At 52.6% G+C, this 23,812-nt stretch overlaps 9 protein-coding genes across 9 annotated transcripts; 6 read left to right on the plus strand and 3 right to left on the minus strand.

The window, feature by feature from the left end:
- Positions 1-1,482: 1,482 nt before the first annotated feature.
- Positions 1,483-2,940, plus strand: VTJ04DRAFT_8422 (uncharacterized protein; the record flags this gene model as incomplete). Its single annotated transcript, XM_069366858.1, has 6 exons — positions 1,483-1,751; positions 1,871-2,018; positions 2,083-2,279; positions 2,356-2,571; positions 2,645-2,823; positions 2,897-2,940. The coding sequence occupies 6 exons, from the start codon at positions 1,483-1,485 to the stop codon at positions 2,938-2,940; spliced, it is 1,053 nt and encodes a 350-aa protein (XP_069215244.1).
- Positions 2,941-5,551: 2,611 nt separating this feature from the next.
- On the plus strand, positions 5,552-6,971 carry VTJ04DRAFT_8423 (uncharacterized protein; the record flags this gene model as incomplete). Its single annotated transcript, XM_069366859.1, has 3 exons — positions 5,552-6,403; positions 6,494-6,705; positions 6,788-6,971. The coding sequence occupies 3 exons, from the start codon at positions 5,552-5,554 to the stop codon at positions 6,969-6,971; spliced, it is 1,248 nt and encodes a 415-aa protein (XP_069215245.1).
- A 789-nt stretch (positions 6,972-7,760) lies between these two features.
- On the plus strand, positions 7,761-8,333 carry VTJ04DRAFT_8424 (uncharacterized protein; the record flags this gene model as incomplete). The annotated part of the gene is made up of 2 exons (XM_069366860.1): positions 7,761-7,810; positions 7,883-8,333. 2 exons carry the CDS (start codon positions 7,761-7,763, stop codon positions 8,331-8,333), a joined length of 501 nt encoding a protein of 166 aa, XP_069215246.1.
- A 906-nt stretch (positions 8,334-9,239) lies between these two features.
- Positions 9,240-10,504, plus strand: VTJ04DRAFT_8425 (uncharacterized protein; the record flags this gene model as incomplete). Its single annotated transcript, XM_069366861.1, has 2 exons — positions 9,240-9,876; positions 9,936-10,504. The coding sequence occupies 2 exons, from the start codon at positions 9,240-9,242 to the stop codon at positions 10,502-10,504; spliced, it is 1,206 nt and encodes a 401-aa protein (XP_069215247.1).
- Positions 10,505-11,163: 659 nt separating this feature from the next.
- Positions 11,164-12,792, plus strand: VTJ04DRAFT_8426 (uncharacterized protein; the record flags this gene model as incomplete). Its single annotated transcript, XM_069366862.1, has 1 exon — positions 11,164-12,792. The coding sequence occupies one exon, from the start codon at positions 11,164-11,166 to the stop codon at positions 12,790-12,792; it is 1,629 nt and encodes a 542-aa protein (XP_069215248.1).
- Positions 12,793-12,879: 87 nt separating this feature from the next.
- VTJ04DRAFT_8427 (uncharacterized protein) lies at positions 12,880-14,004 on the minus strand (the record flags this gene model as incomplete). Its single annotated transcript, XM_069366863.1, has 3 exons — positions 12,880-13,136; positions 13,221-13,830; positions 13,933-14,004. The coding sequence occupies 3 exons, from the start codon at positions 14,002-14,004 to the stop codon at positions 12,880-12,882; spliced, it is 939 nt and encodes a 312-aa protein (XP_069215249.1).
- A 597-nt stretch (positions 14,005-14,601) lies between these two features.
- Positions 14,602-15,366, minus strand: VTJ04DRAFT_8428 (uncharacterized protein; the record flags this gene model as incomplete). Its single annotated transcript, XM_069366864.1, has 2 exons — positions 14,602-14,733; positions 14,857-15,366. 2 exons carry the CDS (start codon positions 15,364-15,366, stop codon positions 14,602-14,604), a joined length of 642 nt encoding a protein of 213 aa, XP_069215250.1.
- A 761-nt stretch (positions 15,367-16,127) lies between these two features.
- Positions 16,128-16,844, minus strand: VTJ04DRAFT_8429 (uncharacterized protein; the record flags this gene model as incomplete). The annotated part of the gene is made up of 2 exons (XM_069366865.1): positions 16,128-16,434; positions 16,510-16,844. 2 exons carry the CDS (start codon positions 16,842-16,844, stop codon positions 16,128-16,130), a joined length of 642 nt encoding a protein of 213 aa, XP_069215251.1.
- Positions 16,845-19,031: 2,187 nt separating this feature from the next.
- Positions 19,032-22,894, plus strand: VTJ04DRAFT_8430 (uncharacterized protein; the record flags this gene model as incomplete). The annotated part of the gene is made up of 3 exons (XM_069366867.1): positions 19,032-19,608; positions 19,705-22,420; positions 22,480-22,894. 3 exons carry the CDS (start codon positions 19,032-19,034, stop codon positions 22,892-22,894), a joined length of 3,708 nt encoding a protein of 1,235 aa, XP_069215252.1.
- Between the last annotated feature and the right edge of the window lie 918 nt (positions 22,895-23,812).

The following is a 23,812-nucleotide window of genomic DNA, read 5'->3' on the forward strand; positions in this document are numbered from 1 at the left end:
CTGGCCGAGTCCCACAGTCGCCGATGTTGGCCCAACACCTCGCCGACCTGATCGTTCGATGTAGCGACGCCTCAACCCCCTTCTTCGTTGGGAAGCCTGGCTAGTCCTCTGATATTGATACAATTTGGCCCGATGATGACTGACGGCGGTATTCTTCAACCCGAACCCCACTAGCGGCGACTCCGTGTTGTTGACTTGTGATTTTCACACATTCGGTGCTCTCGCTTGGAGGATGGTTCAGTCGACGCCCTTTGCTGCCCAGCCTGATTGATGATTGAACGAACATGGACCGACACCGATGATCATCGCTCTTCGTGGGATGTCACTTAATATGAATGGCGTCTCGGCATGTTCGTCCCTCGTGTCTTGGAGGCCAGGTCTTTTTCTGGCATGCAGCATCAAGTCAACGGTCTCTGCTGGTTCTCGGCTGGTGACCAGTGTACTCTTTCCTTGGTCGCCATGCTTGTTTCGTTGCCACTATGTCGGCCGGTCCATGAAACCTTCCGGATTGATTGGTGGAATGGAAAGGCCCGAAAAGGAGAAAGAGTTCGGCCAACAGAAGGGGGTGATCTGTTGTGGATAGATGATCGCGGGGCATATTTGTATGCTCCGGCTCCCACTCTGGCGACCTAGCATCGGGGGCCCACACGCTTCGGAATTGATACACTGGCCCAACCTTCCCCAGAGGCCTGCTTCGCCAAGAGCTCCAACGGTTGACAGATTTTGATGCCCTGCAGACCTCGAAAACAGAGTGTCTCGACGAACGCCCATAAACCAGGCTTGGCAGTAGTATCCAATCACTTGGGCCGCAGTTGCGCGCGGCATCAAAGAGGCAAGCAACGACGCAGCGTGACCGTGTTAATAATTTTCTCTGATATTGGACTGTTTTGGGAGTGGCATGGGGGTTGCTTTTACCCGGAGCCATCAGTCTGGGGAAAGTGAGCACCTTATTTGTACGTACCCATCCAAGTTGCTGCATCCGGAACTCCGGCAATTGTCCGAAGATGTAGAGCCAGGCTTTCAATAACCACCAGGAGGCTCTCAACACCAATCGTCGATATTATACCCAAATGAGTGAAAGGCCTTCGAATGCGTTCGGTAGCATCGGTATTTGCGGGCTTTTGGGCTGCCCGAATGGTCCAACCATGTTGCGTCTTGGTCTCCGACGATGATGGGTAGGTCGGTATAGGATAGGTGCCGTAGGAGTCGGGCGGACATGGGGGGAGAAGGAGGATGGAAGCATGTGTCCCGTGTGCTGGAGATGGGCGGATGAGGCAGTGCCGACATGTATAAGTGTGTGTAGTTACCATCATGACGCCGTTCGATTCCCGGTTCTCGTCGCCTCCCCACACATTCTGGCCCATATAATTACCACCCCCATCGTCTCTTGAGAGAGCCACAAGCCCTGTTCTCACCGCAAGGACTTCTCAAAACGAGAATCAACCGGCCAAGAGAGAGAAAACAGAGACAGCAACCCTCAAGATGCACCAGTGGGCTTCCCTCGCCGCCGCTGCGGCGTTGCTGGTCAACGGCGCCGTTGCCCAGTTCAACATGCTGCGTTTCGCCTGCTCCCAGCTGGTTGTCGATCGTGTCGATCCCTTGGTTAACCCAGGAATGCGCTATACTCCTCACCTTCACCAGATCGTCGGTGGAAATAGCTTCAACCTGACCATGGAGCCAGTTACCTATGATCTGGCCAAGCGCTCGACGTGCACCTCGTGCAGTTTCGTTCAAGACAAGAGCAACTACTGGTGAATTCCCCTTTCTTTCACTCTCCATCTCCTTCTCCTTCGTCTTCTTCTGTTGAAAAAAAGAAAAAGAGAAAAACAAAGGGAAAAAGTCATGTGCATCATACTGATGACGACGGCAGGACTGCGGTGATGTTCTTCAAGCACAAGAACGGCTCGTATCACCGGATTCCCCAGGTCGGCAACGGCGGGCCCCAGGGCAGGCTCATCAACAAGGGCGGCCTTGACGTCTACTATATCCCCAGCGGCCGGACTACCGCGTTCAAGCCCGTAAGTTTGTTTGAACGACTCGCCCTCTGTCCCAGCTTTTGCATACTAACTCGGGAATATCCAGGGCTTCCGTATGCTTGCTGGCAATGCTGCCGAGACAGACGACAACAAGGTCTCCAGGGGCAACATCTGCCACCGTTGCTGGACATCGACCAACGAGGACCAGTTCATTGGTGGTGCTCCCTGCACTGGCAGCGATACCGTTGCCATCCCCCAGAACCCGAGCTGCAAGATGATCCGCCAGACCATCATCTTCCCTCAGTAATTATCCCCCCGCCCCCAATTCTACCACTCTGTGAGATAGCCTGATGCTAACGGTGCTTCTCTCACCTTGCAGCTGCTGGGACGGCCGGAACCTTGACACTCCGGACCACAAGTCTCACGTTGCCTACGGCCAGGGTTCCGGTGCGAACGGTGGTGGCGCGTGCCCGTCGTCCCACCCTGTCAGGCTGCCGCAGGTCATGTACGAGCTCATGTGGAACGTCACCGACTTCACCGACAGGAGCTGGTGGCCCGACTCTGGCCCGGCCTTCGTCTACAGCATGAACCTTGGGTACGTTGTCTTCCTTCGACCCAGGTTGGGGACTATTCTTGAAACGTCTTCCGTTAACACAATGACATTCCAGTGGCTCGGCTGCTCACGGTGACTACGTCTTCGGCTGGGAGGGCGACGTTCTCCAGCGCGCCATGGATATGGGCTGCAACCTCAACCGTGATTGCCCTCAGGCCGGTCTCACGTCGCAGCCTCCCGAGAAGTACAATGCCTGCACCATCAAGCAGCAGGCTCCTGAGCCCGTCGATGGCTGTGAGTATACCCAGGGGATATCATCCCATTCTTGTTGGCAAGACTGGCTTACTAACCTAACCGCGTATCACAGGGCTCAAGGAAATGCCCATGGGCCAAATGGCCATCAGGGCCTAAGTGGGTGTTTGAGGATGTTTGGGGAAGTGATAATAGACCGTTTGCTTCCCGGTTTGCCCGCCGGCTCCGAACGGATTCTTTTTTTTACTGTTCGGCGTCCTTATCGTGGATCCAATGGCAAGCAACTCAGGCAGCGGGCGTTGGACTTGACTTATAATGTTGCTGTACCTGAGTTCATCCACTTCGTTTGTTCCCCTGAGCATTAGCATCAGAATATTTCTTACCTATACCAGCGGTGTCATCATCAATATTGTTACCATAAGCAGGATATATGTGTTCTTGGCCAGCGCAGATTGTGAATGTGTGATTGTGATCGTGGCCATATTCTATCTTTTTAGCCAAGCCCTACCAACTTCTCGAAACCCAGTATCGTTATCATCAAGTGTGACCAGCGGATATAGGTTGGTCCATTATTATGTGGACGAGGTGGTTTCTAAGTTAGCCGTTGTTCTTAGTTAGGAAACATGTTTTGTGGGAAACAATTCAGATTTTGTAAAGCTCAAGATACGTTTGTAATATCGCCGGGTGCTCAAGATAGTATTACTCAGGTGTCTCTACGATCGAGAATGCCCTCAATAAACTCGAGGCGGAAATGAAGATCGATTCCCTGGGAGATCATGTTGTGCCGCCTCTTGCCTGGAGATCAAGATTCCTAAGCTTGGTAGGATATGGCCTTGAGATTCACATTTCGAAGTCACGTCACTCCCACTCAGTCGAAACTGGCCCGGTCGCTCATTGCATGTCGTCAAGAACCCCCGCCCCCTCCCACACCTCACAAGACCCTAGGGCCCCGACGACAAGGAAGGAGACATATTCTGTGGGAAACCCACATCACACCGCTGCTAGTATCGTTGAGATATCCATGGCACCATTCAGGCCTGGCAGCAATCCAAGCTTCGGCGAGGAGAACCGGGCAGTCAGATACTACGACCTCGTGGCCCAAGACGCTACCATTCCTTTATTCCTTTGGATCTTGGAGGTGTGCCCGTTGTGTCCAACACGAGTGTGCAGAATACGCCCAGACCAGCATTCTCGTGCGCAACAATGCCGTCATTCGGCATTCAGAGCAGCAAAATCCCAGGTATCTGTCTGCTTGATGTAGACCACTCAGTATCCTATTAATTAATCATCGAATCCATGGGAACAGTCAGAACAGAGCCTAATCGGACATAATATTAGATGGCACTGCGGTTCGTCTGGCATCGCAGTAAGCGTGATGCGAAGCGCAGGCATTCACTCGCTCACGCCCTTCCTTGTTTTACCTCTATCATTATTTACATGTGACATAGTCAGAGCCCAGACCTGAACGATGGCATATGCAGAATGAAGTGAAGGAAGCGGTTGAATTCTTCTGAGAAACTATCTGAGTCCCAGAGGGCCCGGAAGCCCTGAATATATACACAGAGAGGGGTGGCGCCAGGTGGGCCATCTGGGCCGCCAGAGATGGAGGCTGAGAACTGAGGCTGGCTGACTAAGCCAGACTCGGGCCCAAACCGGCCATATCCTGTCATATTACATTTCCTATCTCGCTCTTCTTAGTTATTCCCTGCCATCCATTTTTTTTTTTGTTTTTCTAATTCTCATTCTATATTTTTATTTTTATTTTGGCGCTTCGCATCGATTACTCATACAACAACACCCGAAGTCACTCATAACACCTACCCTCACTTGGCGACTACCAGTATAGCAACTTCACCTAAACCTGGAAGTCATTAAAATTAAGGTCATCCTATCCAGCAGCACCACCCGCTTAGTACAAAAGATTAAAAATTACAATGCAAGGGTTACGCAGGAAGTTTTGCATCAGATAAGAGGACTTGATTGAGCAACTCAGTAGCCTGGTCTCTGCGCGAGGTACTCGGGTGTATCATGTCCAGCGGGTTTATTTATCTGATATGGACGCCCAAGCTTGTGATCTGATAGGAGCCACAAGTAAGATGTCATTAGCGTTCTAGAGCAAGGCTAGGCACACTACTAGGCAGCGCCACGTTTGGCTGAGCTGCGAGAAATCATGCCGAACGTTGTGTGTGTTGGCCGAATCAAGGCATGGGTCGTGACGCGACATCCCTGCAACGCTGGTAAGGCATCCACACAAAAAGGGATGGGACGGGAACGGTCCATGTGCCGTCCATGGTCATAACAACACCCCGCATTCCCAGGCATACCTTGGGGTTCTTTCCTGATGAATGTTCGGGAAACTTTGCCATCAGAGGTCCCGACACTCCCGACCAGGCCGTCAAGCCGCAAGCCTTGTCGAGGCACGGCCACTCCCACCGCGGATCGCTTAGCTAACTCAAGTCGGGCCAGCCCCACTGGACCCAGAAACCGTCAGCCGCACCAGCACAGGTCACCCACCGGTCTCGTGTTTGTCCTTGCCTGATGGTGAGCCTCTTCGACCAACAACAAAGTTAAATGCGCGCGAGTCGAATGTGAGAAAGAACGCGTCCCCTTGCATCCATGACTCAATATTCTGGATGGAACGGCCCCGGACAGCGAGACCCGGTGTGAGCTTGTGTCCTTGGCGCTCCAACCTTCTCTCCAGCTCTTCCTAAACCCGGAGCCTCTCCGAGTACCCGTCGGCCTTGGCCCGCGCCGGGTCCCATCCGCAACGATGGCGCCTGCGCCAGCGGAGCCTGCTGATCCAGCCAGCCCGAGTGTTCTCCCGGATTCGGGCCCGACGCTGCCAGAGACCCCGACCCAGGGAGGAAACTTCTTTCACGGGCTGCTTGGTCTGTCTGCTGGCCGCTTTTCCGAGACGGTCCGTCAGTCCATACCCGCTCTTGCCAAGCAGAAGAACCATGGTGTTCTCATGGGAAGCGCAGCGGCAGAATCGCCGCCATCGTGCTCCACGACGCCTGAGCCCAAGGACGAGTGCAAAGGCTCTGGATCGCGGCGGCCGCCAAACCGAGAACCGCGACACCTTCTTTCGCTACCGCCCGAGATACTCTTGATGATCCTCCGGCACCTAGGCTTTGCTGATATTGTTCGTCTGCGTTGGACGTGTAAGCAACTCCACGCGTTCGCCAACCCCCAGCAACTTCGAACCCTCTTTGGGCCTGAGCAGCTGCGCTTGCAGCTCCTTTCTCATTGTAAAGTCTGTCTACGGTACGATCAGTTCCGGACGCATCTTTTGCACTCGACCCAGATGGACCAGGGATACCCGCTATCGAGGAGATGCATCGACTGTGCCATCAAGGCCCGGGATCCCCGGATCCGCGTGGGCAGGAAGGTCCTTCTGGGAGATAATGCCTCAGTCTGGGTCTGCCGCTGGTGCGGATTTCCCATTGTCGAGGGCGCCGCGTTTGGTTACGAACAGATGCATCGCAAGTGTTACAGACACTACAACGATGTCCTCTTTGTCTTTTTTATACTGGGTTGGATCCAACTCACACTGGGCATCGTGGCCGCCGCACTCTCCTGGAAGTATTACCGCCACTCAACTATTGTGTTTGCTCCCACGGTGGTAAGCTTCCCCAGACCCCGTTCTTTCATCCAATGCCGCTTCTTTCTTGTCAGGAGGTTTCGTCCAAGTGCTGCTTCTGACCTCTTCCAGACCAACTTTATCCTGCTGTGGATATGTCTGGCGTTTCTCGTCTTCCGAGATCATTGGGACAGGACATATCACTATACACTCATTCTTGAGCTGATAATCTTGGGGCTCTGGATTCCGCCCGTTTACCATGTTGCTCGCGAAATTGCGAACACGTCGGCGGGCCCCATCCCTGGAAGCACCATGGCGACGTTGGTCATGTATATTTTGAATGTGTCAGTCACAGGACCTCCACCCTCAAAGCTTCTTCCAGATGCCAAACTTTGTTTTAGGCCAGTCGCTAACCATTTACTCTAGGCTCTTCCGATTGCTCAATATGTTAGGCAACGTGTTGCTCCTCTGTGGATTTGTTGTCACGGAATGGAAGCGGTTGACCATTGCACCATGGAAGCGGCCATTCCATTCCTTTGCAACCTTTTTAATCATGTGGACATATCCCCAGTATCTGGAGCAGAAATCTCTCTGGGACGATAATGCATAATGGCAATCATCGATTGTACGAGCACGGCACGGTCTTCGTGCCTCAGGCTGTTTGCGGTGCCGTGAGCATGGCCTGAAATGAATCGTGGCTACTAGTAATAATACTTCACGAGTCCAGTTGAGACACAGGACAGTTGATGTTTTATATCAACACTAGAACTGCGCCATGGTCAGATAGGTAGCCGTTCGTTGCCGTGTTGTCCTAGCAGACAAAATGGGCCGATCGTACATCCAGCATTTATCACTAGAATGATCACTAAGCTCGACCACATCTCTGCTCAACGACAGAAACCGCAAAGAACAACTGTCCCCTATTTGTACATCTGGTGAGTCGTGTTGGTCGTCGTGTAGGTGGTGGTCTGTGTCGTGTTCCTTCCACTCCAATGTAACTACCCACGAGATAATACTGCGTCTTATGGAAGTGTCTCCCTCGTCCCATTGGGCGTTCTGCTCGACTGGTGCCCTCCCCGCTATTATCACTGGCTAACAGGCCGGAAAGAAGTGGTCTTTTGATGTTGGTGAGGAGGCTGAATACGAGGTTTCCGGGTTGGCCAAGGATAGCGAGCCAAGGCCGAAGGCTGGACAAGTCAGGGGGCGGAACAACCTTGGGCCGCGAGGTGTCAGCGTCCATGATTCACCCCGGAGCCATCAACATTTAAAACCACCCTCATGACCTTGATGGTATGAGATTTCTCTATAACGCCATCCTTTCTCGCATATATTTCGTTGGTCGAGAACAAGCAAACAAGGCAAAAGAGAGCATCAAACTCTCCGAAAGCATCTGGAAAATATGAAATCCTTCACTCAGCTCATTGCCACCATGGTTGTGGCTAACAACCTGTACGTAACAACTTCAAGACGTCGCCTCGCCGTCAAATCTCGAAACTAACCCATCTCATCCAAACTGCTCAGCGTCCTCGCTCAATCGTTTAGCGACTCATATGAAAACTCGGCCACTACCTATACTATCACAGAGTCTCTGTCGGAAACAGGTGTTCTAACTGGCTGCCCAACCGTCACGGCAACCCGCGAGCTCTGCACGACATGCCCAGTTCCTCTCTGTCTTGGTCTGGTCACACTCACTCAATCCTGTGGCTGTCCAGCCACGGCCCCCACCGTATACCTCGACTTTCCTTGCGCTTCGGGCTGCAGTGGCATCCATTGTCCGACAAGCTACTCTATCGTCACAGCCTCTGACTGCGCAGAGGATGGCCCCGGTGCTACCACTACACCAATTCCCTCAACCACTCCTCCAACAGAGTCCACTGCCACATCCGCGCCGACTTCAACGACGTCAAATACGCTGACAATCTCAACGAATGCTGCGGCGAGGATTGGAAGCCCGTTTAGGTGGTTGTGGTAGTGTTCTGCTCAAACTGGAGCTGGGTTCAAGTGATACGAGGTTCGATGTGCTCAGATAGGTTTGAACGGAGTATTTATTAGTCTGTTTAGAGTTAAGGAGATGTGCCCCAGTACTACACGAGGTCCCATCTGAAAGGATTGGCCGGCTTCCTCGGTAAGATTCGACGAGGGAAGTTTGGTATTCTTGCCGAATTTACAAGAACCGAAACGGCGGTTTTCGACGTGCCGAGGTCGACATGCCCTCCTGAATCACCGGGTTTCCTGAGAATGAACAAGATTCGGCATTATAAATGAACTTAGACTGACCGTTGCCTCCCCTCTCCTTGAATCTATATGTCCTGGGTTCAATATGACAAATCAACCCAGTCACATAAAGAACTGTTCATACCCCATAGCTTGTTGTGTACATATCCATTTGTCTCTGGCTCTGTATACACTGGATACCCCTGGATTTGGTCAGCCACACCCGGAAATCTCAGGTACCTTTAGTTATTTCAAGAATTGACCGGAATCAACTGGCTCCAAGAATGGGCCACTTGGGTCCTGCAGACCCCGCAGTTCTGCGATGCCACCGCGGCACGCACTAGCTGATTGACATTGCTATTAGTTTCGGGGAAAACCCCGAGCGCCACAGCAATAAACGTGGATTTTGGGACGAGGTTAGATTACTTTGGTACTACACTTACCATTTTGCTGGATCACTATGGAATTGGCGGAAAGCTACCCCGCACCCAACGCACGCTTTATATATCCCTAGAGAACAACACCGCGCTCCCCGGACCCGTTTCCTTTCTCATGGATGCCGCCACATGTTTTAAACTGCGTCGTCTTCAATTCCCCTTGCGTGGCTTGGTCGTGACCTAACGTATACCAAAGCCCAGTTCCATTTCCGGATCATCCTTTCGAAATGGCACCATTTCGCGCTGAGCATCTGGGGTCACTGTTGCGGCCTCAGAGGTTGCTGGAGGTCCGCGAAGCCATACGCGACAAGGGGCTGAGCCCCGAAGAGGCCGGGTTGCCCGCCGTGGAGGAGGAGGCCATCAGGAATGTCGTCAAGCTGCAGCAGGAACTGGGATTCAAAGCAGTAACTAGCGGGGAGTACACTCGTACTCGCTTTTGGGGTCTCATGTGGGACGAGTTCGAGGGCACTGTCCGCCTTCAGGATGCCGAGGCCTCGCTGTTCAGACTCTACCATCCAGACGTCGTCAGCTTGATCGAAGAGAAGCGTCAGGTCATGCCTGGAGATTCGGTCATTGCGGGGTCCAAACTTCACCACAACCCCGCAAAATCGCAGTCGAATCTGCATGAACTGCGCCTGGTGCAGAAATTTGTCCCCCAGGAGGAATGGCCCAACATCAAGCTTACCGTCATCACGCCCGCCTGGTTTCACATGCGCTACAGACAAGGCCGCGCGTACACCAAAGAGGCATATGCCAATGATGCCGAGTACTTCAAAGATGTGGCCAAGGTGTACCAGGCTGAGCTGGATCAACTCTACAAGGCCGGCCTCAGGAATGTACAATTCGATGATCCCGGACTGGCTTGTAGGTTACAACCAGGTAATCGTTCCTGCAGAAGAGCGTGCTGCTGACCATGTCTCTAGATTTCTGCTCCGACAAGTTCCGTCAGGGATGGGCTCAGGACCCGGAGAACATCGGCAGTGTTGATGATCTCCTCGACGCCTACCTCGATTTGTACAACGAATGCATCAGCAAGCTTCCTGCCGACTTCCACACTGGCGTCCATCTCTGTCGCGGGAACTTCATCGGCGGAAGGTTCTTCAGCGAAGGAGGTTACGACATTATCGCACAGAAGCTTTTCACCAAGCTCAACGTCAACACATTTTACCTCGAGTACGACACCGAGCGTGCTGGGGGTTTTGAGCCTCTCAAGTTCCTTCCAACCAACAAAACCGTTGTTATCGGAGCAATCTCGACCAAGGTTCGTGAGCTGGAGGACAAGGAAGAGGTGAAGCGTCGAATCTACCAAGCTGCGGATTTTGTGGCGGAGGGAAGCGGACAAACCCGTGAAGAGGCCTTGAAGCGGATCTCTATCAGCCCTCAGTGTGGGTTCAGCACCCATGAAAGCGGTTACCCCCTGACCGAGGAGGATCAAAGAAAGAAGCTTGCACTGATCCGTGAAATCGCGGATGAGATCTGGGGGGAGCCTTGAAGCTCTTCGAGGTTATGTGAGGGAATTCTTCAACACATAACGGGCCGAACCTTGGGTCAGAGTTGTTTAGGGCAGTCCAACGGTCCAAACCAAGGTAATGGAGCGTTAATGTGCCATGGGCCTGTGGTGTTGGACATTCATAGCTTCCGGACACCGAAGCGTGCCTTAGGAAAGGGAGGAGCAGCTGTCATGATACCGCCAGGATCAATCAAGTGTTTGGCGTCTCGCTGAAAAGCTGTTGTGCCCGAGAATTGGTCAATTATCTCGCTGGATTGATTACCAGCATTTTACTTGGAGTGTTTGACCACATGGCTGACTGTGGTGAGGTTGCTGTGCATCCCTCCACTGCCCCTATTATTACAAGACCCAGTGGAAATCGGAAAAATGCTTTGCCTGCTTGAAGGTAGTAGCCGGAAGAACAGCCGGGATCCACTGTTCTCCCATCCAACCCGACCCGACGTCACTCTCCGATGGACTTGCTCCGACTCTCGGGTACACCTCACTTCCATGACGCTTCCATCTTGCGTGTAGGCATTTAGGTGCTCAAAAGGCATTCCCTTCGCTCCACCGGCTAGTTGGAAACTCGAATTTGAAAACTCTCGACCGCAACCCAAAGTTCGTTCAGCCTCGACCCTTTATTCCAACCCTACCTCTCGGCCATGGCTGGAGACGGACCCGGCATGTTGTACGTGACCATGGAGCCCCGAGAGGGGCTCTCGCTGGACCAGTTCCATGAATGGTACAACAACGAACATGGCCCGACACGCCTCCGGTTGCCGCACATCTTCACCAACGGCCTCAGATACCGCGCAACCGATGACCAAAAACCACGCTTCCTAGCCATCTACGACGTGACATCTATGTCACACCTCTTGACACCCATCTACACCGAGTTGCGCGCCCACCGCTCACCACGCGAAGCAGCCACCATTAGCCAGGTCGACGTCGATCGCAAGTTCCTGGACCTTGTGGACACGCATCAGAGCCCTCTCTTCGCCCCAATCGAACAGCTAACTGATGCCGAAGCAGAGGGCATCGTGCTGGTGTCGGTCGAAGTATCTCTCAAGCCAGGAGTTGAGGGAGCCGAACAAGCTGTGATTGAGTGGTATCGCAAGGAGCACCTCCCAATGTTGTCAAAGATCCCGGGATGGCTCCGCAGTCGCATCTTCCGTACGCCCTCAGCAATTGAGGGCGGAGGCGAAGTTAGGGTGATCACCCTGCACGAGTACGCCAGGGAGAACGGACTCGGTGGTCCCGAACACAAAGCCGCCATGTCCACGCCATGGCGAGACGACATCTTTTCCAAATACATTGCCAACAAGGGGCGACGGACGTATGAGCTTTTTTATGTCTTTGGGCCAGGGCCTAGGGAGCTGCATGCGCTGTCAAGGCTGCCACCAACAGCAGCATTCTCGACAGCTGACGGGCGGATCTCGACAACGCCCGGTGAAAAAGATGCGGCAATCAACGCCTTCGTCACGACGGCGGACGGATTGAATATCCCCTACCGCCTTGAGGGAAACCCATCTCCGGGCGCCCCCACGGTGGCCTTTTCTAATTCCCTGCTTACGTCGATGCGAATGTGGGACCCTCTGGTTGCGATAATCAAGGAGCAGCGACCCGACCTTAGAATTCTCCGGTACGATACGCGGGGTCGGCACGATGTGCCATCCCCTCCAGTCCCTGCCAACCTCGACATGCTAAGCGACGATCTGGCGACCCTCCTATCGGCCCTGAGAATCACCAAACTGCACGCTCTCGTGGGAGTGTCGATGGGAGGTGCCACCACGCTCAAGTTTGCGCTCAAATATCCCGATTTTCTCGAGAAGTTCATCGCCTGTGACTTCAACGTCGCCTCCAGTGATGCCAACACGGCAGCATGGAAGGACCGCATTGCTGTCGCCGAAGGTCCTGACGGCGGCATCCAGAAGCTTGCCGTCGCGACCGTGGAGAGGTGGTTCCACCCACACACCATGTCTGAGAAGCAGGAGATTGCGCGCTGGATGACAGAGATGGTTGCTTCCAACAGCGTGCAGGGCTTCAAGTATTCGTGCCAGGCTCTATGGAACTACGACTTGCGCGAGGCAATGAAGGCCAACACGATTCCAGGGATGTTTGTGGTGGGTGACGGTGACGGAAGGGGTGCTCTGGTCAAGGCAATGGAAGGGTTCAAGGGTTTGCTTGGGCCGAAGGGGGGGGCAGAACTCAAAATAGTGCCCCAGGCTGGCCATCTCCCGATGGTAGAGTCCCCCGAGGGGTTCTGGCAGGCCGTCAAAGACTTTCTTTGATCTATGCAGGTTATATAGGAAGGGAACTCGGTGAAATTCTATATCTCGAAGGATCCACAAGGTATGCTATTGTTGTTGTCCTCGCGGTCATTTTGTTCCGAGTTCCACGTTCCCGCCCCGATCTGACAACTCCCCGTCAAACAAGGCCTGCTTGTCATCGTCCTGAACCGGGGGCGCAACAGCAATCTCGCCACGCATGATTTCAATCACAGAGATGACCGGAAGGACCAGCATAAGGAGCGACAAAAGCTGCCCAAAACTCCACTGCCTCTCGCCGTCATCGCCGAGATTCACATCGGGTGTGCCGAAAGCCTGAGAGAGCAAGTATGCTCGGACAGTAGCCCCTGAAACCAGTTGGTCAGCGACAATCAAATATTCTTAACAATCATAACTCCTTTGCTATCATCGCATGTAGGAAGGAAACGTACCAATGGCAATACCCAGCATTAGAATGAGGCCTGCAATCTGGATAGCCTTGTAGAAGCGCTGGCGGCGGCTCTGCAGGTACCATGTTGCTAGGCCAAAGACCACACAATTCCCCGCGATAGTAACAATGGTCCCGACATAGTCAATCCCGCTGACATTCGGATCGCTCGAGGTCAACTCCCAGACACAGCCAATGGGGAGGGTGTTAGGGAGGCCTCGGATTTTGCTTTGCAGGACATAGATGCCATATACACATGACAGAATCAGGTTGGAAAACATCAAAAACTGCCGCATCCATCTCAGCACCCAGTCCCGCTTGAAATCGTGAACCAGGGCCAGGAGGGCCGCATTGTGTGTTGCCGTGGATAGAAGCGCCAGCATCCATATCAGGAAAAAGTGGTATGGGACCAGTGAGTTGGACTTCACCAAGCCGACACTCTGTAGACCGATCCCGACCATGATCTGCTGGTCCGAATAGCCATTAAGAAGCTTCCTGCGGATCACGGATGGGTTCCAGGACGCAGGGCGTGAGGATTTCCACAGCTCCTCTAACACTAAGCTGGCTGAGATTCCAAGCGCGAGCCCAGCAGTAATTGTAGAAGCAAGGAGGACCTAATACCGATTGTGGTGTCAGTGATGTCAATGATTTCAAAACAAAACGTCGGTTGGTAAAGAGGTGAGATGTGGTTCACTATTAGCATTAGAGCTACTTACCCCTGCACCAGCGATTCCGGCATCACTTGGTACTGCATCTGGGATGATAGTACAGTTTGCCTTGGCCAACATTGTTTCGAGCACAGCTCTTATTAGATCAGGACCATTAAGATGAGGGGTATTGAAGGGAAATAGCAACGACAGTGGTCGTGTTCTCGAACATAGCCAGATGTTAGTTGACTCGGGAAGGAATCGGCAACCTTCTCCGAGATTATTTCTTGCCCGCTACACGGGATCCTCATTCTTATGCATTTACTGGCATGCTTGAGATGTCGTGGCTCTGAAACAGTGGCTCATCGAGGGAAATCGATACAGGGGTCATTCTTTGGGATAAGTGGCTGACAATGAACCACGCTCCGCCCAACAAACGCCGCCCGACGGCTGGGCGGCAACACACCCCCACAAATCATGGAACGCATTGAGGATACTGCTATAATTAGACTAAAAGGAACCACAATGTTTCAAGTTGTCCCGGGCATTCTCATTGTGATGTGAGTGGTGATGGTTCAAGGGAATTCTCTACCTAGGGGGCTAATTCAAATGGAATACCTATTTCTTATCAACTTCGCTGGCCAGGTATCTGTACAAACGAGTGTGGTGTTGCACCTTGTCGATCCAGAAAGCCAAAACCTGACATAATTGACCTCAAATCCAACAGTGAGAGGTGCCTCAGGCCCGCAACTTTCTCCTAGTCCTGTGACCATGGCCGGGTTCAGGGGCAGCTGGGACAGCTGGGGCCACAGTAAAGTCCACACACGACTCATACGTCTGCCCCTGGCCAAACCAATACCACTGGATGACCTAGAGTATTGAAATGTTAGTCTCGGAATTGTCGTTTTATATCCGTCATTGACAACAATGGACAGGAGCATGATGGCCAAGACAAAGAGAATGGCCGGGTCGAATAATAAACGGAAGACTTACACAGGCACCAGCTTGGGTGCACTTGTCACCCAAGTCGGGAATCACAACGCTGAACTGTGTTTGGTCGGCTGGTGGGTTTGCACTCGCAGCGTAGTCGCTGGGCCAGGAGATCAACGGCTCTCCAATGATAGTGTTGCTTTCGGTATCAACAATAGAGACATTGGCATAACCCCGATGAGGGATCCGAATCCAGACGTCAAAGTCGACAACCTGGCCAACCGTGTATGTCTGCACATTTGCGACATTGTCGTCGAACTGGTAGCCCTTGCAGAGCCAGAGATTACACTTGGCTGGGTCGTATGGTGCGGCCAACCCGCCGGGGTTTGCTCGCAACAAGGCCTCGGGATATGAAGTCCCATCAGCGAGGTAAAAGTCCACCATGGTTTTGCCACAGACCGCCTCGGTCGCTTTTCCAGGTGACCTGGTCGCTGGTTCTCGGACCAGGCCATGGGCCGTTGCCCGGCCAAGAAGGCCGACAAGACTTGAAAGAAAGAACAGATCGGCGCGCATGGCAAGTCGTCAAGAGAAACAAAGGCGGATTGTGTCAACCACCTGGACGGAGAGTTGCCTCTTTGAAACCTGTTGCATCTCTCCGCAGGATGAGGCTGCTCTTTGAGTTTAAATCCCTATTGAACTTGGGGCATCTTCCTTGATTATAATTATCGAGAACGGAACGGCATTCTAGGTGCCGAACTCGTCACTACTTTTGCCTAATCCGCCAATACCCAGGAGGCAGGAACTAGGTCATAGCGGCCAATAGTAAGAAGGTAATGTAGATGAATTGCTAGAGATAAATTTACCTTAAACTGCCGGTCCTCGGCTAGCTGCTCTGCCGAGAGGCCTGATGCCTCTTTGTCAGCGAGAAGTCACAATCAAGGAGATATCCATGCACTCCAACATCACTCTCTTGGCATTCCGGACTTATCATCAGGGCTCGTCCCGTTCTCTCACTACTCCAATCTCACTTAACGGGCAACTTAAATAAGATCAACCGACGCTAACGCTAAATACACCAAATGTTGTCGCGGTTTCCTCCTGACGGCCTTCGTAGGAAGCAAGGCTCTGGTGAGCGGCGGATCATTTGGACCTGCGCGGAGATTGTCGGAGAACGAAGCTCCGGGTGATATAGCCCAATTGTGGTGGATTGAGCAAAAGTAAGGTCCTCTACGGAGTACAGGCGGCGTACACCGGGCCCGAAATGGATTTAAATGATCCCTCGACTTCCATCCACCTTCCTCCTGATGTCTTCACGTATGGTTTTTGAGGAGCTTCTAGCCAGCCAAAGCCTTCGCAAGGAGCTCAGTAAAGTTGGAAATCTGAGCACTCTTGAGATCGAGCGTGAACCTATTCCTCGAGGTGTGGATGCTGAAGCGGCTCGCATTGTTCGCGGGTTCCGTCGGGGGAGTGGGGGCCTGAGCATAGGCGAGTGTGACGACGCTCGACGGGTCAAGACGAGTGTTGTCCCAAGAACTGACGCCCCTTGCAAGAACACTGAGCGTCCAGTGAGTGTTGTTGGCGTGTGAGCCAGGGAGCACCTGATAGGTGGCGCCGGTCCAGGGATTGGGATAGCTCCGAGCACTGATTCCAACAAGCTTCAGTTAGCGTCGGTGATTTAAACAGTCACTGTCCATCTGGCGCCAACGCTTCACTCACCTCGCCCTCCGACTCGACACGACAGCAGTATTACCGTTCGCCCATCCCACGGTAAGAGGATTGTTCACCATGACGCCACCCCAGGCAATGCCCGCCCAGCCAACCGACCTGGGAGCACTAATCTGCAGCAGGACAGAAAAGTTGCCCGGGGTAGCAGTGTCCGGAATAGCGAATCTGAATGCGATATTCTCGGGACTCTTATATTCGGCGTAACAGATCTCCGTAGCGGCATCGCAAAACTTGGAAGGGGGGGCAGGACCCCACTGAGGGACGGGGTTACCAAAGCCCACGCTCCCCAGGGCGAGAACACCTGTGACGAGTTGTAGGAGACCCATGGTATCGGAAGATTGCGACGGCCTGGGGGATTTGGCGTGGATGAAGGGAATGGTCTATGTTTGAAGAGATGCGGCTGGTGGAAGGGTAGATGGATGAGAGGGCAGAGATATATGGGAGTGCCTCACCAGTTGTATCCCGGTCTGCTCTTGTCTTTAACCGCACCTAGATCCATATCGTTTTCATGTTCGCCCATCTCCGGTTGTTGGAATTGCCAAAGTCCACATATTATGTTCCTAGCTATCGGCTATGCAAATTCGTGATTGAAAGCACATCAGCAACCTGTTTTTCGCCAATAATAGGCACGTGCCTAGATCTCACAATCCATCCCCAATATGATGGTAAACTGCGGGGGCGGATTCCCATTGCCGAATTAATATTCCACCTACGTACTTGCGAGCTCTTGATGGAGAACAGAGTTTCACTCAATTTAAGATGTTGACGTTACCTTCCATGGGCTGTGCAACCAGGGAGCCCTCTATGGCGAGCCAGATATTGTCAATGGAGCGTCCGGGGTATCAAAGAGATATGGAGTAAATCTTATTGGAAGGGACCTAAGCCGAGAAGCCGGCCAGGACCACGGGTTGGTGGGATTAATGGCTCTCGGTGCTTATTGTCGCCAAAGGCTTTAAATCTCAGTGCCTGCATCCAGACCCATGACGTCCCTTGCATATTGTAGCTCTCGGAGGATGGTTCTAGGCTAAAAATTACCAGAGCTGTCCCCAAAGTATTAGGGCACGGCACTTGGTCTGGCCAAACATGGAGTAATAGCTCGGATGGCGACAGGAAAAAGCTCGGATAATTTATTATGAGTTATGCAGCACAATACCTGCACGGTCAAACACAGATGATGCACTTCATGAAATACCGATGTAAGCTGAACAGGGCATCGATCAGAGTCCACTTGGTCCCTTACACAACACCTATTATTAGACAAGACACGCAGCGTTGATATCGCCCTCTTATATCCCTGGGTTTGTTCGTGATTTGGACCATCTATGGGTATTAACTTACCATGCCAGGTGATGATACTGAGCCACGACGACTGTCATCAGAATAATGTTTTAGGGGAGAAACAGGAAGAAAGAGACACAGCATGAGTCCTCGGTCACAATTGCGATTGGTGATATATTAGCCATTCGTTTCAACTCGAGACGACTGTTATGTATTAGTGTCACTTTTTCCACTGCGACAGGGCAATAGAGAGGAAGAAAATGGTTAACGCAGTGGAGTAATGGAATAATAGTGTCGAGACTCGCCAACGTACGCTGGTCGTTCATACCTCTCATCTCAACCGAGGCGAGGGATAGCAAGAACAAGTATCGAAGTAACAGCAGAGAAGGCGCTATCATCATTATGAAACTACATCCTCGATACAGATGAGCATTTTGCGTCAGGAAGACATATATACCCCTGGTTATAGAGTAGATATTTTACAGGCGGTTTGGTTGACCGATCTAACTAGGTATCCAGTATTATGATCACACAATCCATGCGGCACTCCCATATCGCGTGAAATGTAGTTCCTCACCATCATCGACAGAGAAAACCACCGCAGGACATCTTGAACTGCATGGGTCCGGACGTTACTGAATCTTGAGTCGCCCTAAGGGAGGCGCATCATCCAGCACGAGAGCTGTGGCGGGCCTCACTGCATGGTCGGTCCCCGGTACGTGGGGGTTCATGGAACTGGAGCCTTATGAGGAGAAGTGTGGGCACAGTGGAGACAGCTGAGTGGCCACCATCCCGAAGGTTGGTGGAATAGCGGGGCCGATACGGGTAGTTACATCAACCCACTCAAACACAAGGTCAGCTGTCATTAGCTTCCCCGTTGCTAGCAAAGTGAGGTACATATATCCAAGTGCGCCCCTCGTTAACACAGAAGGATATCAAAGAAGCTTGGACCAGAGATGCTCAGCGCTCGTGTGTATGGAAAACCTTTTCACTAGTCGCCAGTGCTTGATCGTGGTGACCCTTGGCCACTTGTCGAGTTCGTATGCTGACAAGACACCGTCTTGATCCAAGTATACCCTGACATTGGTATTAATAGCTTCCTAACCTCCCATAACCCAGGTATAGCTCTGTAACCGCTGCTTACCATTTTTCTCTTGTCCACCAGGCTTGTTCGAGGCTACGCACAGGTCACAGAGCAACACGGTCTTCCGTCTCATTACCGCCACCCACCCAAGATGGAGGTGTTCTTGCGTAACCTTCCACAGCACATCATGGACGATGGACTGCAGGAGCAGCTGCAGCCATTTATGCGCAGACTTTCCATTGTCCATTACATGGCAGAAAAGCAACGGAACAAAAATTTCGGACATGTCACTTTCCTTCATGAGGAAGATGGCAAAAAATTCCTCAGGCATCACGGAGAGGAGTCCGGCCCTCCCCCTCACGGGTTATCATCCACCCTAGGAAAACATGTATCTCGCACCCGTGCTCGCCTCACCTTGATGGGTAAACCTGTCTTCTGCAAACTGAGCAACCGCCCCCCCAACCGGCTTGTTCTCGGGTACATCAGTCAAAGAGCCAGTCAGCGAGATCGCAGCAACGAGACTCCGGGAGAGCCGTTCAAGGTTCTGAGTGCTGTCGAGTTAAGTTGCGGCCACTACACCTTTAGGGATGGTCGACTGTTCTTTACTGCCGAGTGGACGACGAAGGAGAGGTGCGATGTCAAGTTTACGAAGAGAAGCCTGCGAATAACAATAATAGAGAGAAGGATTGAGCTCCGCATACCATTTGGTGGGATTGTTGAGCTCCTGTGTAAGTTCACGTCTGCCTCGAGAGCAATATTTACGATTACGGGGGAGTTCATGAAGCGCAAACATGGGGCGAATGGCGGCTGACACATTGTCATAGGGTGGGAAGATGGCACTGCCGCAGTAACACTACGTTGGGCTCCAACCATCCTTGCCAGGACGCCAGCGGTGTCATCGCTTCCGATAAATCCCCATGACGCTCTGGCCGCGCTGACCGGGGCTTTCCTGGGATTGGGAATGTCTTCTCGAGGTCAGCCTTCAGCTCAGAGACTCGAAGCCATCGATTCTCAACACCGCCGAGTTGCGCCGTTCTGTTTCGTTTATTACTTTAGGGTTCCAACCCCTGTGGGCAGGTACACCACCAGCGACTTCGAGAAGGAAATGCATCGGGCTGGGAAGAATCAGCTCTTCAGCGTCACGCGATACAAGTTAGGCTTTCGGCTGGCCGAGCCCCCAGGATTTGACGCAGCCCGGGCAGACCTGTGGGACCAACTTGCTCAGCTGAATGTCAGGAACAAATTGCCGTTTGAGTACCTCGTTCTGATTCAGGCTTTGGTCACGAATGGGTATCTTCACCCCACCACGGTCTCCCGGCTGGCCGACGAGCTAGTGACACGTTTTGCCCAAGCGAAATGGGCCGGGCAAATTGAGCCTCCCGTGTCACTCGACGCCTTCAAGAGGCTATTCAACTGGATCGATTTCCCATCGCCGGATGGAGACCCGAGGATGTTTGAGGTTGACGGAATCATGGAGTACCTGCAGGAAACGCAACAGCAGATGGCTGAGAATCTGGACTGGCGTTCAGGCTTGCCAGAAAACACTCGGACGAGAGCCCAGATTTTCAAAGTGGTGGTGTCCCCCGCGAGCATCATGCTACACGGTCCAGAACCCGAACCTATGAACCGCGTGCTCCGCAAGTTTCCAGACCACTCGTACTTCATCAAAGCGCAGTTCTGTGACGAGGATGGCCAGGACCTTTTCTTCAACTCCAAGGTCTCTCTTGACGCCATCTACGAGCGGTTCAAGTCCGTCCTGACGAATGGCATTTCTGTGGCTGGCAGGGTCTACAAATTGCTGGGGTTTTCTCACTCCTCGCTTCGTGCCCACGCGGCCTGGTTATCTGCGCCATTCTTTCACCAGAACCGACTCCATATCCCAGAATTCATTATCACGGACCTCGGCGACTTCAACAAGATCCGGTCTCCAGCCAGGCGCGCCGCCCGTATAGGACAAGCGTTTTCAGAGACGCCCTACGCCATTAACCTAGACGAGGCAATGATCGAAGTGTCGAGGATTCCCGACGTTGTCCGAAATGGTCGCGTTTTCAGTGACGGCGTCGGAACAATCTCACCAGGTGCAGCCAAGGCCATCTACAAGGTGATCCCCAAACACAAGGGCTTCCCCACGTGTTTCCAGATCCGGTGGGCGGGAGCAAAGGGGATGCTGAGTCTAGATTCAAGGCTCGTGGGCAACAAGATTTGTATTCGTGATTCCATGATAAAGTTCGAGAGCAGTGACAACCAATTTCTCGAGATCTGCGACATGGCATCGGAGCCGACACCCATGGTCCTGAATCGCCAGTTGATCAAGATTCTCGAGGATATGGGCGCACCCAGAGCCTGGTTTATCAATCGCCAAAGAAGGGAAATCGAACGCCTCCGAGGAATTGCAGCAACCGTGTACAACACTGCTTGCTTCTTGAGAGCCCAGAAGATCGGCGAGAGCATCCAGCTCTACAAGCTTCTTCGCAATATTGAGGCCATGGGCTTGGACTACAGGAGGGACAACTTTCTCCGTGGAGTGGTCGAGGTTGTGTTGCTGAGAGAGCTTCGTCTCCTGAAGCACAAGGCCAGAATTCCTGTGTATAAGGGGGCGACTCTCTTTGGCGTTATGGACGAAACGGGGTTCCTCAACGAGGGAGAGATCTACGTGACCTATGAGAGCGGCGGCATTTACTGCGAGCCGCCCGAAGAGGGCCTCTGCATTGTGTCACGTTCACCGGCCCTCCATCCTGGGGATGTCCAGCTCGCCTTCAACGTAATTCCTCCAGACGGCCAACCCCTCCGGGACCTCCGCAACTGCATTGTCTTTAGCAAGTGGGGAGTTCGGGATCTACCGAGTCAGCTCTCTGGAGGCGACCTTGATGGCGACGTCTTCCATGTGATATGGGACCCAGAGCTCATTCACGCTGTCAACACATTCAACCCCGCCGAGTACGCCCGAATCCCCCCCCTCGAGCTCACAAGGCCGGTGCAAATGGCAGATATTGCATCATTCTTTGTCGACTTCATGCAAACGGACCACCTCGGCGTCATCGCTACCAGGCACATGATTCTAGCGGACCTAGAGCCCGAAGGTACGCGTCATTCAGACTGCATCAAGCTCGCCGAGCTACATTCTGCAGCAGTCGACTTTTCAAAGACCGGACGTGCTGTACAACTATCTCACCTCCCGCAAATGAAGAAAGAGTTCAGAGGGTGGAGACCAGACTTTCTCGCAGCCGGACGTCCAGTGACATTAAGCGACAAGTCGGAGATAGACCTGGAATCGTACATGGCAAACAATGGCGACGAGGATGATGACGACGGGCAGGATGGTCCCCGTTACAAGTATTACCCATCCGAGAATGTCTTGGGGGATCTCTATCGAGCGGTTGACGAGGAGCGCATATGGGCCGATGATATTAAGGCGGCGATTTCGAAGAAACCCCCTGGCCTCTGGGAAAAGCTCCTTGATGCCTTGGAGGACCGAGCACGGGTCATCGGTTTTGTGGACTGGGTTCGTCGGATAGATGAAGCGAGACAAATACGCTTTGCGTAAGTCGTGTCAACCATGGATGTTTTGGGTTTCTCTGACATGACATGTGTGTCCTTAGGTATCAAGACGCAATGCGGAGTGTGATGACGGACTTCGCTGACCATCCCAATCAGCCTCTCCGGGAGCTGGAGGTCTTTGTTGGGTTTATCGTGAACAGGACTGGCATACAATCCAAGCGCCAGAGGGATCGATCTGTGAAGCTCAAGGACGAGTTTGAGCAGGTTGCGACATGGATCACAAGGCAGCTGAGAAACCCAGCTCCTCTAGGTAGTCTGGACTCCAGGCTTGATGCGGTAGAACTCTGTCTCGCGTGCCTCCACGTTGACATTGCTGAGACCGCTGACGGCCAGATCAAGAGCGCGGCTCGCCTTTATCGGCAAGGAGAGATTGAAAGCTTTCGGGTTATCGCAGCGGCGGCATTGGTATGTGAGTTGGTTGCCCTCGAAGGCAGCTACATTGTTCTCAGTACATGATAATAGGGTGTGTGGGTATGTAGTTTTCCAATACACTAGTTGTTTCTGCATAATAAGCATGTTATCATCAAAATAACAGCCCAGACAATGTTAAGAGAGCTACTAAAAGCGATTTCTTAGACTTATTAGTAATAGTAAGGTTAGCAATTAGGTAGTAAAGATTAATAAGCGATCCAAGTAACCTAGGGTAGTACCCTAGCGCCTACGTATACAGCTACATACATCCCACCTAGTAGACTACGAAGGCTTGGATTTTGGACTAAGGGGTTAGGTAAAATGGCCTTATGCCTTAATTTAAACAAGCTAGAGAGGTATGTCTGGAAAGGACGAGACAGAGGAAGAATGGGTAGATAAGTAACAATAGGCTAAATAATAAAGCAGAGGGTTAAGTAGTTAATTGAAGAGGCGGATGTGATGGCAAAACCGAGTAGTCGAGGGTTGAAGAAGTAGACTTCTCCAAGGGCTAGTTCCTTGCTTAGAAGAATTAATCGTTTAGCAGACCACCCAGTTATTTACCATATTTATATTAGGGTTATTTATTTATTTCTCCTACTCCGCCATGCCCTTGGTCAGGGCTTGTCGGTCCTTCTTCGGCTAGTATACAGGAAAACCGCGCTCGTAGGCCGGGTGAAAAACCTGTAACCCTCCTTTAGAACCACAGATATAGGAATCTAAAAAGCTACAAAGAAAAGGAAAAGAGTGGCTAGGCCAGTGCCGGCCTGGGGGCCCTCTGTGGCCCCCTGGCCAGTGCTAGCCCGGATCCTCCCCAAAGCCTAGGTCTAGCTTTACAGCTAGCCTATATTCTGGGAGCCTCCCCGACTGTAGAAGCCAGTTCACCACCCCCTTTGCAAGCCTCTGGGCTCTGGCGCCCCTGCCACGCAGAACGTAGTAGAGGTCCAGGCGGGTCCGAATCGCCCC

This window comes from Mycothermus thermophilus (assembly GCF_041956435.1).
Source record: "Mycothermus thermophilus strain CBS 625.91 unplaced genomic scaffold VTJ04scaffold_6, whole genome shotgun sequence".
In the NCBI taxonomy this organism is placed as follows: Eukaryota; Fungi; Ascomycota; class Sordariomycetes; order Sordariales; family Chaetomiaceae; genus Mycothermus; species Mycothermus thermophilus.